Below are 12,101 nucleotides of genomic sequence, written 5' to 3'. Positions count from 1 at the left end.
TAATGGACTCACAGTTCCACATGGCTGGGGAGGCCTATGGTGGAAGGCAAAGGAGAAGCAAAGGTACATCTTATGTGCCGGTAGGCAAGAGAGCGTGTACAGGGGAACTCCCATTTATAAAACCATCAGATCTTGTGAGACTTATCCAATGTCACAAGAACAACATGGGAAAGACCCTCCCCCATGATTCAGTTACCTCCCACCAGGTCCCTCTCACAACATGTGGGAATTATGGGAGCTATAATTCAAGATGAGATTTGGGTGGGGACACAGCTAAACAATATCAGCCTCCCAAAGTGCTGGAATTACAGGCGTGAGTCACCGTGTCCAGCCAGGATGGTGAGACTTTTTACATGACTAATTCCTCCAGAGTAACGTTCCTAGAGGCCCAGGAGGAAGCTGCAAGACTCCTCATGATTCAGCCTCACAAGTTCAGCATGTTGCTTCTGCTACATCCTATGGGTCAAGCAAGTCAGTAAAACCAATCCAGATTCAAAGAGCAGATTCAGCTTCTCAACAGGGAAACACCATGGTGTGCACAGGAGGGGAGAGTTGATGGCAGTCATCTTAGAGACAAGCAGGGTAGACACAGGGGTTGGGCCAAGAGCAGGGGATTTTGAGCACAGATATTGGCTCATGTCAAGTTTTGTAACTTTCTATCTCTGTGATGTCTGGAAAGTTATTTCACCCCTCTGAGCCTCCATTGCCTCATCTATAAAATGAGGATAATACGCTACTGCACGTGATTATGGGAAGACTTAAATGAAACAAAGATAAGGCTTGGCACATCCCTCACACCTATTAAGTTCTCCCTTAATGGTAACTAGACTGAGTATTAACTAGAAATATTATGATTACTCTAGCTCGTCCTTTGGATATTCATTCATTTAGCAAGCAAGCAAGCATTCCTTCAGTGCCTGCAATGTGCCAGGCCCACTACCAGGCACTGGCCTCCCCACAGTTGCAGGGATAATATGTTGAAGGCAGAGACAGTTGGGCTTTCAGATTTTCTGGGTGTCACCATGGGCTCTTCAGAGCCAGCCAGCATCATTGAGGTTTGCAAGATGGGCTTCTCACCTAGGCCTTCTGATTTTACAATATAATTTTCAGCCTCATCCCAGTAGAGTCTCCTCGTACATGATAGCAACTCTACCATTTCAGATAGTAGGAATGTTGATAGGAGCGGCAGGAGAAATGAACCTACAAAAAGATGGGGGTTCTTTCCCCATTCACACATGTGTCCTCAGGTCCCATGGGATGAGCATCTGTTTCCCCAAAAGGGCACTGGTGTGTCGGGATGGGCAACAGAGTGCCTGAAAGGTGCGTCTCAGTGCCGATGGACCCTCCTGGCACCCAGCATCAGTACCACAAACAGTAAGGCTGCAGACAAAAGAGGAAAGGTAACAGTGTCCAATCCTGTGCTATACATAATCACAAAAGAAACTCTGCAAAGCATTCTCAAATAAAACCAAAGCAAGATGTCAAGGAAAATGCAAGCGGAACCAGGAGAAGCCATTAGGTAGAAAAACTTAATCCAAAAGTCTGGTCTCTGTGTCTTATTTGAGCAGTTTCCTAATGCCAGGAACTAATTAAAAATGAAAGGGCAGGACTTCTAACATTCTCTCCCAAAACCTTTAGGCTTCCCATAGTCATGTGAAAAACCTCACTTGCTCAAATGAAGGTCTTCTTACTTTAATTTGAAGATACTGGAGCTTTAAGTAGATCTCACTTTCACTAACTTATTTTTAGGTTAATGATAAAGGAATTCACACTCATTAAGTTCCACTGTTACAGCAGATAGAGACCACATGTTACAGAATCACTGAATCTCACACCTTCATCTTAGTCTAGTTTCCCACCCAGAACACGAATATCTGGTACATGTCCCCAACAGATGGAAATCAGCCATCTTCCACAGTAGCATGAACAAGAGCAAGAGCCTGCATCTTCATTCTGAGACTACAGAAGTCGGAAGCCCTGCCTGCCTTTCAGAGGGGACCCACGCAAACACTAAGAGGCAAAGCTGACGGTGACGTGAGTGCCAAGTGTAGGCAGTGGAAAGAGCTCAGCCCTCTTTGTGCAGTGATGGTCAGAGCTGTCTCTCAGGCCTCCTCCACTATCATTTGCTGGTGCGTTACTAATTTACTAGGCTGACTCATCTCTGGAGGCAAACACAGGCTCAGTGTTCATTGCAAGGAAGTGCTCAGCTTGCTGTGCAAGGTGCAGTATCTCCAGCAGGCAGATGTCTGTCTTGTAGGGTCAGTATTTCCTGACAACTCACTTAAAGGAGACAGATACATCCTCTCCCAAACCAACTCTCAAGCTCAGAGGCATTTTCCCCACTTGGTTCTGAGACCATCACAGTAGATCTGGCATGGATCTGACATCTGGTTGGTCTAGAACCCTTGGGCCTCTTCCCCATGGCCTCAGAAGGCGCCATCCTGCATCTTCCTTTCCATCACCATCAAATGGGAGCAATCACAAACACATCTGCCCGGCGGCAGTGTGGGAATCGGGCTCCCAGAGCGCTCGATGAGGGTGGAGATGGGCAGGAACAGAGAGGGTCCGCTTAGTTGCAATATCAGCCTCAGCAGAATGATATTTCTGTGATTTTTGAGAAACCATGAGCAGACATTCTAGGGACATTCATCAGAGTGAAAACTTGGATGGCCGGGCACGGTGGTTCACGCCTATGATCCCAGCACTTTGGGAGGCCGAGGTGGGCAGATCACCTGAGGTGGGGAGTTCGAGATCAGCCTGACCAACATGGAGAAACCCCATCTCTACTAAAAATACAAAATTAGCCAGGCGTGGTGGCGCATGCCTGTAATCTCAGCTACCTGGGAGGCTGAGGCAGGAGAATTGCTTGAAACCAGGAGGCAGAGGTTGCGGTGAGCCGAGATCATGCCATTGCACTCCAGCCTGGGCAAAAAGAGCAAAACTCCGTCTCAAAAAAAAAAGAAATAAGAAAACTTGGGGTAGACCGTGTCTGCTCTCAGCTGCCGCAGCGACCTTCAGAACGCTCTCTGTGACCAGTATGCATCTGCTCCTCTGACGCTCTGTGACCTCAGGGTGTGGTGGACACTCTGCCTCTTTTGGGTCGGACAATGTGATGGTTTCTCGGTGAGAGAAGACCAGGCAGAGCTGTGCTTGGAAGAAAAGGCAGAAATCAAAGATACAGATTTGGAGAAGAGAAGAAAGCTAGAAATCGTCTTGAGAAAAGGACTGATTGAAGGTCGGAGGAAAAGAACTTTTCTCCCAGGCGCTGCTTGGCACGGCATCTGGCCTGACAGAATCTCCTGTCTCTTGCTGATTTGATCATAAAATATAGAGTGGACCCACAGGGAGAGCAAAAGCCTGAAGAAATCGCTGGGGAATTGGCTCTGTTGGAGCACTGTTTGCATGCTCACTGCTGCGACTGTGAGCCGCCACACCAGCATGACTAATGCCTCTCCTCTAGGCCTAAATTAGATTTTGATTGTGTTTCATAGATGTTCACTGAATCACAGAAGTTTGAGGTAAAAAGACCCAAACTTCTCAGGAACACCTCCTGTGGTGTGTGCGGGATCATCCTCACAGGCAAGGCTGAAGCGCTCCCAGGACTCAGCAGAAACACCAGTAGTAACTCCTTCCCTTCCAAGGCCTCGGGGGCAAACCAGCTGCCCACAGGGAGAGCTCTAAATGGCGTGGGCTCCTGGGGCCAGTGGGCTGTGGAACCTGCTCCTCCTGGGGCTAATTGGGGATCTGAAAGCCAGTGTGCCCTATCAGTGTGTAAACCAAAAAGTATCTGAGACAAGTCTCAGTCCATTTATTTTGCCAAGGTTAAAGACGCACCCGTGGACCAGGCACAGTGGCTCACGCCTGTAATTCCAGCACTTTGGGAGGCCGAGGCGGGTGGATCACGAGGTCAGGAATTTGAGACCAGCCTGGCCAACATAGTGAAACCCCGACTCTACTAAAAATACAAAAATTAGCTGGGCGTGGTGGCATGTGTCTGTAGTCCCAGCTACTCGGGAGGCTGAGGCAAGAGAATCGCTTGAACCCAGGAAGTGGAGGTTGCAGTGAGCTGAGATTGTGTCACTGCCCTCCAGCCTGGGTGACAGAGCGAGACTCTGTCTAAAAAAAAAAAAAAAATGCACCTGTGACACAGCCTTGGGAGGTCCTGACAACATGTGCCCAAGGTGGTCAAGGCACAGCTTGGCTTTATACATTTTAAGGAGGCATGAGATATCAATCAGTATGTGTAAGAAGTGCATTGGTTTGGTCCGGAAAGGCAGGACAACTAGAAGTGGGAAGGGGGCTTCCAGGTCGTAGGTAGATAAGAGACAAACAGTTGAATTATTTTGAGTTTCTGATTAGTCTTTCACTGAATACACAATTTACATGAATAGTCACTTATGCCTTAGTCTGGCTTAGGGAAACAACAGGACAAAGAAAGCAATCGGATATGCGTTTATCTCACACATGAGCAGAGGGATGACTTTGAGTTCTGTCTTTTGTCCACAGGAAATTTCTTTGTGGGCAAATTGTGAGGGAGGTATGTAGCTTTTTTATCTTTGTAGCTATCTTACTTAGGAATAGAATGCAAGGCAGGTTTGCCCAATGCGGTTCCCAGTTGACTTTTTCCTTTATCTTAGTGATTTGGGGTCCCAAGATTTTTCTTTTCACAAGTGACTAATGCCTGCTGTAAACCCTAAGTTGGACCTGGAGTGTCCTGTTCTTCGTAGATTTCCACTGAATCGCTGCTGCCTCTGGTGAAGTAGTTCAAGTTCCTCCCTAGTTCACCTCCCTCAGGGTTCCTCAGCCATTCCACCCATTCTAATTTGCAGTGTGCCAGTAGCAAATGCTTTCTCAATTTTTCTTGCAGAATTTAGCCTACGAAATCATCCTAACCCTGGGACAGGCATTCGAAGTCGCTTACCAGCTAGCACTACAAGCAAGAAAAGGGGGACACTCCTCCACACTTCCGGAAAGCTTTGAAAACAAACCCTCCAAACCCATCCCCAAGCCCCGCGTTAGCATTCGCAAGTCCGTGGTAAGTAAAAAAGATACAGATGTTCTCAAAAACCTTGAACAGGAGGGAAAGGGGCTGCTAACCAGGCCCTTGTGTGGTGTGGGTGCCATTAGAATCCAGGGCCTGTTCTTCATCCTTTACCTTGGCCTCCTCCTGGCATGTGTCCAATCATCACCTCAGCCTGGTTCCCACCAAGTCTTGGGGACCGTCTCTCTCAACCTGGAGCCTCCAGAGAAATCTACTTTCTCAGTCACCTGCAGAAACCCTGTGAAGGGTCTCAGCAGCAGGTACTGCCGTTCTTGGTGAATTTTACCTAACTAAAGGTTTGGGAAAGCTTGGGAGCCGTGTTCCCTGGGGCTTCGGCTGCCATCTCATCAGAGGGCAAAGTCTCCTGCAAGCCCCTGGCCTCCAGAGAGGTTTGCAGAGGTACACAATGATGATGTCCTCGGTCCCCAGCTAGAGGAAGCTGGATGCACAGGCTGCCCTGCTATATGCAAGGCCTGCGCCATGGCCCGGGTGCTTTGTCTCCCGCAGCTGAGGCTTCCTGCAGCATGGTGACTGTTCAGAAGGTGCAGCCCCTCCTTCTCAGCATCTGCCTTCCTCCAGGAATTTCTTCCTCTTCCCTCCCACAGGCTCTGCAGACATCCTGTCCCAACAGGCTTGCATGACTTCAAAGCGGCCTCCTCTGGTAGTAGCAATATCCAAAAGCTGGAAGTTTCCCAACCAGCCTCCCATCTGGTTTCTGCCCCGGCTGCCGTATTGCATCCTAGAAACTAGAAACCCTGGGACTCCCCCAGAATGCATTGCTCTCACACCCCCGAATCCTACCATCTGGAACTGTCTCTCCTCCTCCTCACCAGCCCCCACCTCCACTGTCATAGGGGAACAGCAGCAGGCATTTTTAACGTTTGCAAGGAGGCACCTCCTTTTGTGACGATGCAGTTCTTGTTTTCAGTCTTCTTTTGGAGGCCTATCCCTGTCACCCTTCTTGGTAATATCAACATCCACAGGGATGACCCCTCCAACATCTGGTCTCACATTTCCCTGACAGTTTACTTTCGGGACCTTTCCCTCCAGCCCCAGCCATTCGTTCCCGTGCCCATCACTCATTACCCACCATCCCCAGGAGCTGCACCTCCTCTGAAATCTTTCTTCCAACGCCACGCTCTGAGCCCCTGGTCCTCCCACTCAGCACCGACCCAACCCAACACACTGCTTCCCAGTTCTGTATCTCACACGGCCAACTTCTTTCACATTTCCACCTTGATGCTTCACAGACATCTGAAACTTAGCATGGCCAGGACACAATTCCTGATTTTCCCCTCAAAGCTTTTCTCTCACCATCTTCCCCACCCCACAGCCACTCACCATGCAACTCAAGCTCAAAGTGTACAAGTCAGCCGGGATTCCCATCTTCCCCTTACCTCTGTATCCAGCCCATGAGCAAATCCCATCAACGCTACCCCTAAAATATATCTCAGTCCCGTCCACTCTTCCCCACTCCATCTCTCTTCTAGCTGGGGCCACTGCCACCTTGCCCCAGGCCTATGCAGTACAGCTCCTTGAGACTCCCCTCCCCACACAGCAGAGATCAGTCATGGCACCCTCTGCCCCAAGTACCCAGAATGCAATTCCCCCACCACAGTCCTCTTTGATGCTCAGGTCTTCCCATTCCTTGATTATATAATGCTCACTCCTACCTGAGGCCTTTATGCCACCTGCTCCCCACACCTGGAATATCCTCCCCCAGTTTCTGCATGGCTGACTTCATCTTGTCATTCAGGTCTCGGCTACTTGAAGAGGCAGATGTCCTGACCACCCAATCTGACGTAGACACCCAGTCACCTTCAAGCATGTCATCTGCTTTTAATTCTCTGTAGCATTTATTACTTGAGGGTTTTTTACTGATGGCTTGTTTATTGTCTATCTTCCTCCACAAAAACGTAAGTTTCTGCACACAGGGACCCCACCTGTCTTGTCACCACCAGGACCAGGCCCATAGCAGGTACTCAGTGAGTATCTGTGGATGAATAAATGAGGGCCTGTGGGTGGATTTCATAAGCATATCTTTGAGATTGATTAGGCTGTTAAGTGTCCAGGAACTTGCAGAATGTTTTAGAGATTATCTCTCAGACTATTGTATTCATTCTTATGTGGGCTAAATAAATCTGTTCACAGCAGGTGCCTCTATCTGACCTTACCCTGGTCCCCACAGGCTTCTTCCAGAAGAGCACAAAGGGTTAGGTGCCATAAGAGCTCATAGAATATTCATCCAGATGCCTTCAAGGGAAACAGGAAAATATACAGTGAATAATACTGATGTTATATGTGCTTCAAGATCAGTCCCCCTCCACGGGCATTAGTATTCTAGTTCCCTCAGCCCCGGGCATTTCTTGGTAAGAAATATTCAGTGATCCCTAAGAACACATGAGGTCCTCCCCACAACCTTATGGAGATACAGTCAAGGCACAGTAAAAGGCAGCTGCAAAGCTCATGGTGTCAGAGAAATGGGAGAGGCCTTCCCACAACCCCAGGTTCTGAGCAGAGCAGGGCAGGCAGACCTGGAAACACCAAAGGAAGAGGCAGCCATGGTGTAGATCTCACCCTGGGGCCGTTCCTGAGAGCGGACAGCCCAGCCCCGCCCCCGGAGTGGCCCGTTGTATTTGTATGCACAGGGAAGAAAGCATTTTAGGATTTGTCTCAAGGCTCAGCCTGACTGGGCTCCCCTCACCTCCTCACCCTTAGTTGTCTGCCCTCCTGTTCCCTACCCTGCAAACTGACCCCAACCCCTCAACGACCATTTTCCCTTACCTCTGGGACTGTTTTTTATTGCTATGTGATATTTTGACACATGTATACAATATGTAATGATCATATCAGTAACTGAGATATCCATCTCCTCAAACATTTTTCTTTTGTGTTGAGAAATTACAATTCTTCTAGCTATTTTGAAATATACAATAAATTATTGTTAACTATAGTCACCCTACTGCGCTATCAAATACTAGAACCTACTCCTTCTATTTAACCATGTTTTTGTACCTATTAACTAATCTCTCTTCATCCCTACTCTCCCTTCTTCACTTTCCAACTTCTGGTAACCACCATTCTACTCTATCTCCATGAGATCCACTTTTTATAGCTTCCACATATGAGAACATACAATATGTGTCTTTCTGTGCCTGGCTTATTTCACTCAACATAATGACCTTCAGTTCATTCATGTTGCTGCAAATGACAGGATCTCATTCTTTTTATGGCTGAATAGTATTCCACTGTGTATATATACCACATTTTCTTTACCCATTCATCCACTGATGGACACTTAGTTTGAGTCCATGTCTTGACTGCTGTGAATAATTCTGCAATAAACATGGGAGTGCAGATATCTCTTTGATATACTGATTTCTTTTCTTTTGTATATATACCCAGTAGTGGGATTGCTGGAATATATGGTAGCTCTATTTTTAGTTTTTTGAGGACCCTCCATGCTATTCTCCATAGTGGCTTTACTAATTTAGATTCCCACCAACAGTGTAGAAGTGTTTCCCCTTTCTCTGTAGCCTCACTGGCATCCATTAATTTTTGTCTTTTTGATAGTAGCCATTCCAGCGGGGGTGAGATGGTATCACATTGTGATTGTCATTTGCATGTCCCTGATGATTAGTGATGTTGAGCACTTTTACCTATACCTGTTGGCCATTTGTATGTCGTCTTTTTAGAAATGCCTGTTCAGTTCTATTCCCTATTACTTAATCAGATTGGGTTGATTTTGTTTTTTTGTGTGTTTGTTTGCTCTTTGCTATTGAGTTTTTTGAGTCCCTTATTTATTCTGGTTATTAAGCCCTTGTCAGATGGATACTTTGCAAATATTTTCGCCCATTCTGTAGGTTGTCTTTTCACTTTGTTGATGCCCTCCTGTGCAGAAGCTTTTTCACTTGGTGTAATTCCATTTGTCTATTTCTGCTTTTGTTGCCTGTGCTTTTGCAATTTTACCCAAAAAATCTTTGCCCAGACCAATGTCCTGTAGTGTTTCCCCAATGTTTTCTTCCAGTTCTTTCATCATCTCAGGTCTTCCCTCTAAGTCTTTAATCCATTTTGAGTTGATTTCTGTATATGGTGGAAGATGAGGCTCTGTTTTATTCTGTGTATAGATTATTCTGGGACTTCTGCATGAGCTGTTTCATCTGCTTCAATTGCCTCCTCCTCCTGTCTTCAGGCAAATACTTGCTGGTCCTTCAGCTGTTCATTTAAATATTACCTCATTCTTTTGATACCATTTACTCAACAAGTATTTATTGTGTGCCTATTATTTACGGGGTTGCCAGGAGCTTTTCTGCGTTTTGGAGAAAATGGCAGTGATCAAAATAGACAAAATCCTGCCTCCATGAGCATGCATGGCAGTGGAGGATGAACAAATAAATATGTGATGATGCATAATGGCAATAAATATTGTGAAGAATAAGGTAGAAGAGGACAGCAGAAAAGTTGGGGTGCTTTTTGTAGGAGTAAACAGATAAGGCTTCTAGGAATACAGGTGGCAATGGAAGTGGCATTTGAGCAGAGACCTGGATAGCATTAGAGCATGAGGCATGCAGGTGTCTGGAGAAGGGAACTCGGGCAGGGCAGAGGATGAGCGCAGAGGCCCTGGACATGGGCTTGGTGGGCAGGAAGAGCATGGAAGCTATGTGGCTGGAGCAGAAAAATCAGGTGGGCAGGGGTACTGGAGGTCACGGTGAGGAGTTCGGGTTTTGTTCTGACTGACTGATGGAAACCACTGGAGAGTGAGAGCCGGGGAGTGGCATGGCCTGATTCACCTCCTCCATGAAGCCCCCCTGGCTCCCAAGGTGTGTGTGCCTACACGGTGCCCTCTCTTCCCCTCGTATCTCACCTCTCAGCACTGAAATCCGCCTGTCTGCTCCCCATCTGTGTGCTCACAAGGGCAAGGGCTGTGCCTCATTCACCGCCACCCTCAGGGTGCCCTGCAGAGAGTCGGTATGCGGTAAATGTGTGTCCAAAGAGTGAGCCCGCGAGCCGCCTAGACCAGCATCGCCGCCCCCGGCCTGGGGCGCGGGGCCTCGCGTGGGTTCGCCAGCGGCGTCCGCGTGCATGCGCGCACCCGCGCGGCGACCGTATAACAGGCATCAGCCTTTCTGTTTTAAAGCAGATCGACCCATCTGAGCAAAAGACTCTGGCCAATCTACCGTGGATTGTGGAGCCGGGCCAAGAAGCCAAGAGGGGCATTAATACCAAGTATGAAACCACGATTTTCTGATACTCGCCGTCCTCCTGTCCTCGCGGTGCCTTGCTCGCCAAGCAGTCCCGGAGCAGGCTTTCCTTCGCGCCTCCGCGTCCACCCAGCCCAGGAGGAAGACTGCTCTGAGCGTGCGGCCTTGTTACGGGCGAAAGGCCACTGGCCATTCCTGGGGAAGTTCTTTCTGCACCAATGACGGAAAACGCAAGACTTTCCGGTCGCAACCCCCGAGAGGCGTGAGTTGAGATGGGTTTTCCCTGATGCTCCCGACTCCCCTCCCCACCACCTCCCAAGGTATTTCTGATGACTCCGCCCCAGTACTTGCTTTGCTTCATTTGGGGATAATACCTTTTCTAAAAAAAAAAAAAAAAAAAAAAAAAAAGAACGGGGATCTCTAATACTGCCTAAAAGTATGTTTTCACTGTCAGCAGTCTTAAGGGTGAAATCAGAGCAGCACTATCCCTCCCACCTCCAAAGCATCTGTAAAATCATTCTATCATTGAGTATCATTTATTGCAAAAGGACAAAAACAACTCCCGTGATATGATTGCCAGGAGATTCTGTTTCCCGATTTCTATATTTGTGGATTTTATATGTAATCAACTGTATTAGAGAAAGAAAACCTTTCAACTGAATGATTGGTTCAAAAGGAAAGAATGATTTAAAACAGAGGAATTTATTATGCACAGCAAAATGTGTCTTGTATTAAATATTTTTATTATAAGAATGTTTCATTAATGCATTGATAAGAAAACTAGGTTAGTTGTGAGGGATGTTTCTGGTTTCATTTCAAATAATTAAATTTCTACTGCTACTACCAAGAGGACTGGCTCAGTGGTGGCAAAATAGTGGTGATGCTCCCTAGAGCAGGAGGCCCGAAAGTGCTGAGGCAGCCATCAGCCTGCCAAGATTGTTTTTTTTATCTTCACAGTGTTTTAAAGAACATGTTAAAAAAAAAAAAATCTAGTGCTCCTGCTGTCAAGATTTCTGTCATGGAAACCTTGTTTGAGAAAGGTGTTAATAAAATTCTATTGCAAAAATTTCTTTTTCTAGAAAAAATAAATACAAAAAAAAGAAGAAATTCCAAAGTAATAAAACTTTTCTTGAGACAAACAAAAAAAACAGTTTGCTTACTATTTGATTAAATAAAATTTACTTACATTTCTTTAAGGTATTTTAATTTTTTAATGTCTCTGTGGAGTATTTGTATGATACCATAATGTATATTTATGTAGAATCAAATTATATAAACAGTACCAATATCATTATAGAAAAAAATAACATTTTAATGTATATTGTTCTAACAATCATATTGTGAATCATTTTGAAGTTCATTATAGCGATATTGATAAATTGTGGAATTGTCTTAATGTTTTTTTATTAACTGATATTATTTTAAACCTAATGATCAGTTACATTCATCAGTTGGTGAGTTTTGAAGAATAACTACATTTTATTTCAAACTAACAAATGTATATGGTTTTAGTTCAGTGTTGAAGAATTTTAATACAATATTAAATTACTTGAACTGAACAGTTCCTTGTATATATTTTGCCTATTCACTGTTGATATGTATGTAGCAAACTGAGAGTTAAATAACACTAAAATATGGTACCAGGAGGCAATTGTATAGGAGCAAAGTCAGTAGGAGCTTTGCTGAAACAGAAGCATATGTGTAAATAAGCTTGGGCTTCCAGTTATAAATTTTGTAATTTTTGTCATTATTTATATCCTATAAAAAAAAAAGCACACAAAAATAAAACAGAAGTTGTACAGCAGTGGTGCTTGGCATCGTTCTGTGAGCACCTTCCCCACTCCCATTTAGGAGCAGAA

General features: G+C 45.9%; 1 protein-coding gene across 1 annotated transcript in view; it reads left to right on the top strand.

Moving 5' to 3' along the window:
- Positions 1-11,801, top strand: part of ANKS1B (ankyrin repeat and sterile alpha motif domain containing 1B) — a 1,249,898-nt gene extending 1,238,097 nt beyond the window's left edge. The window contains exons 25-26 of the mRNA XM_031650180.1: positions 4,868-5,035; positions 10,182-11,801. Of these exons, the coding sequence (XP_031506040.1) occupies positions 4,868-5,035; positions 10,182-10,289 (276 nt within the window). The 3' untranslated portion in view covers positions 10,290-11,801. The remainder of the gene's footprint in view (positions 1-4,867; positions 5,036-10,181) is intronic.
- The last annotated feature ends 300 nt before the right edge of the window (positions 11,802-12,101 follow it).

Source organism: Papio anubis, chromosome 9, assembly GCF_008728515.1.
Source record: "Papio anubis isolate 15944 chromosome 9, Panubis1.0, whole genome shotgun sequence".
Classification (NCBI taxonomy): Eukaryota; Metazoa; Chordata; class Mammalia; order Primates; family Cercopithecidae; genus Papio; species Papio anubis.
This window is presented reverse-complemented; position numbering and strand designations above follow the sequence as displayed.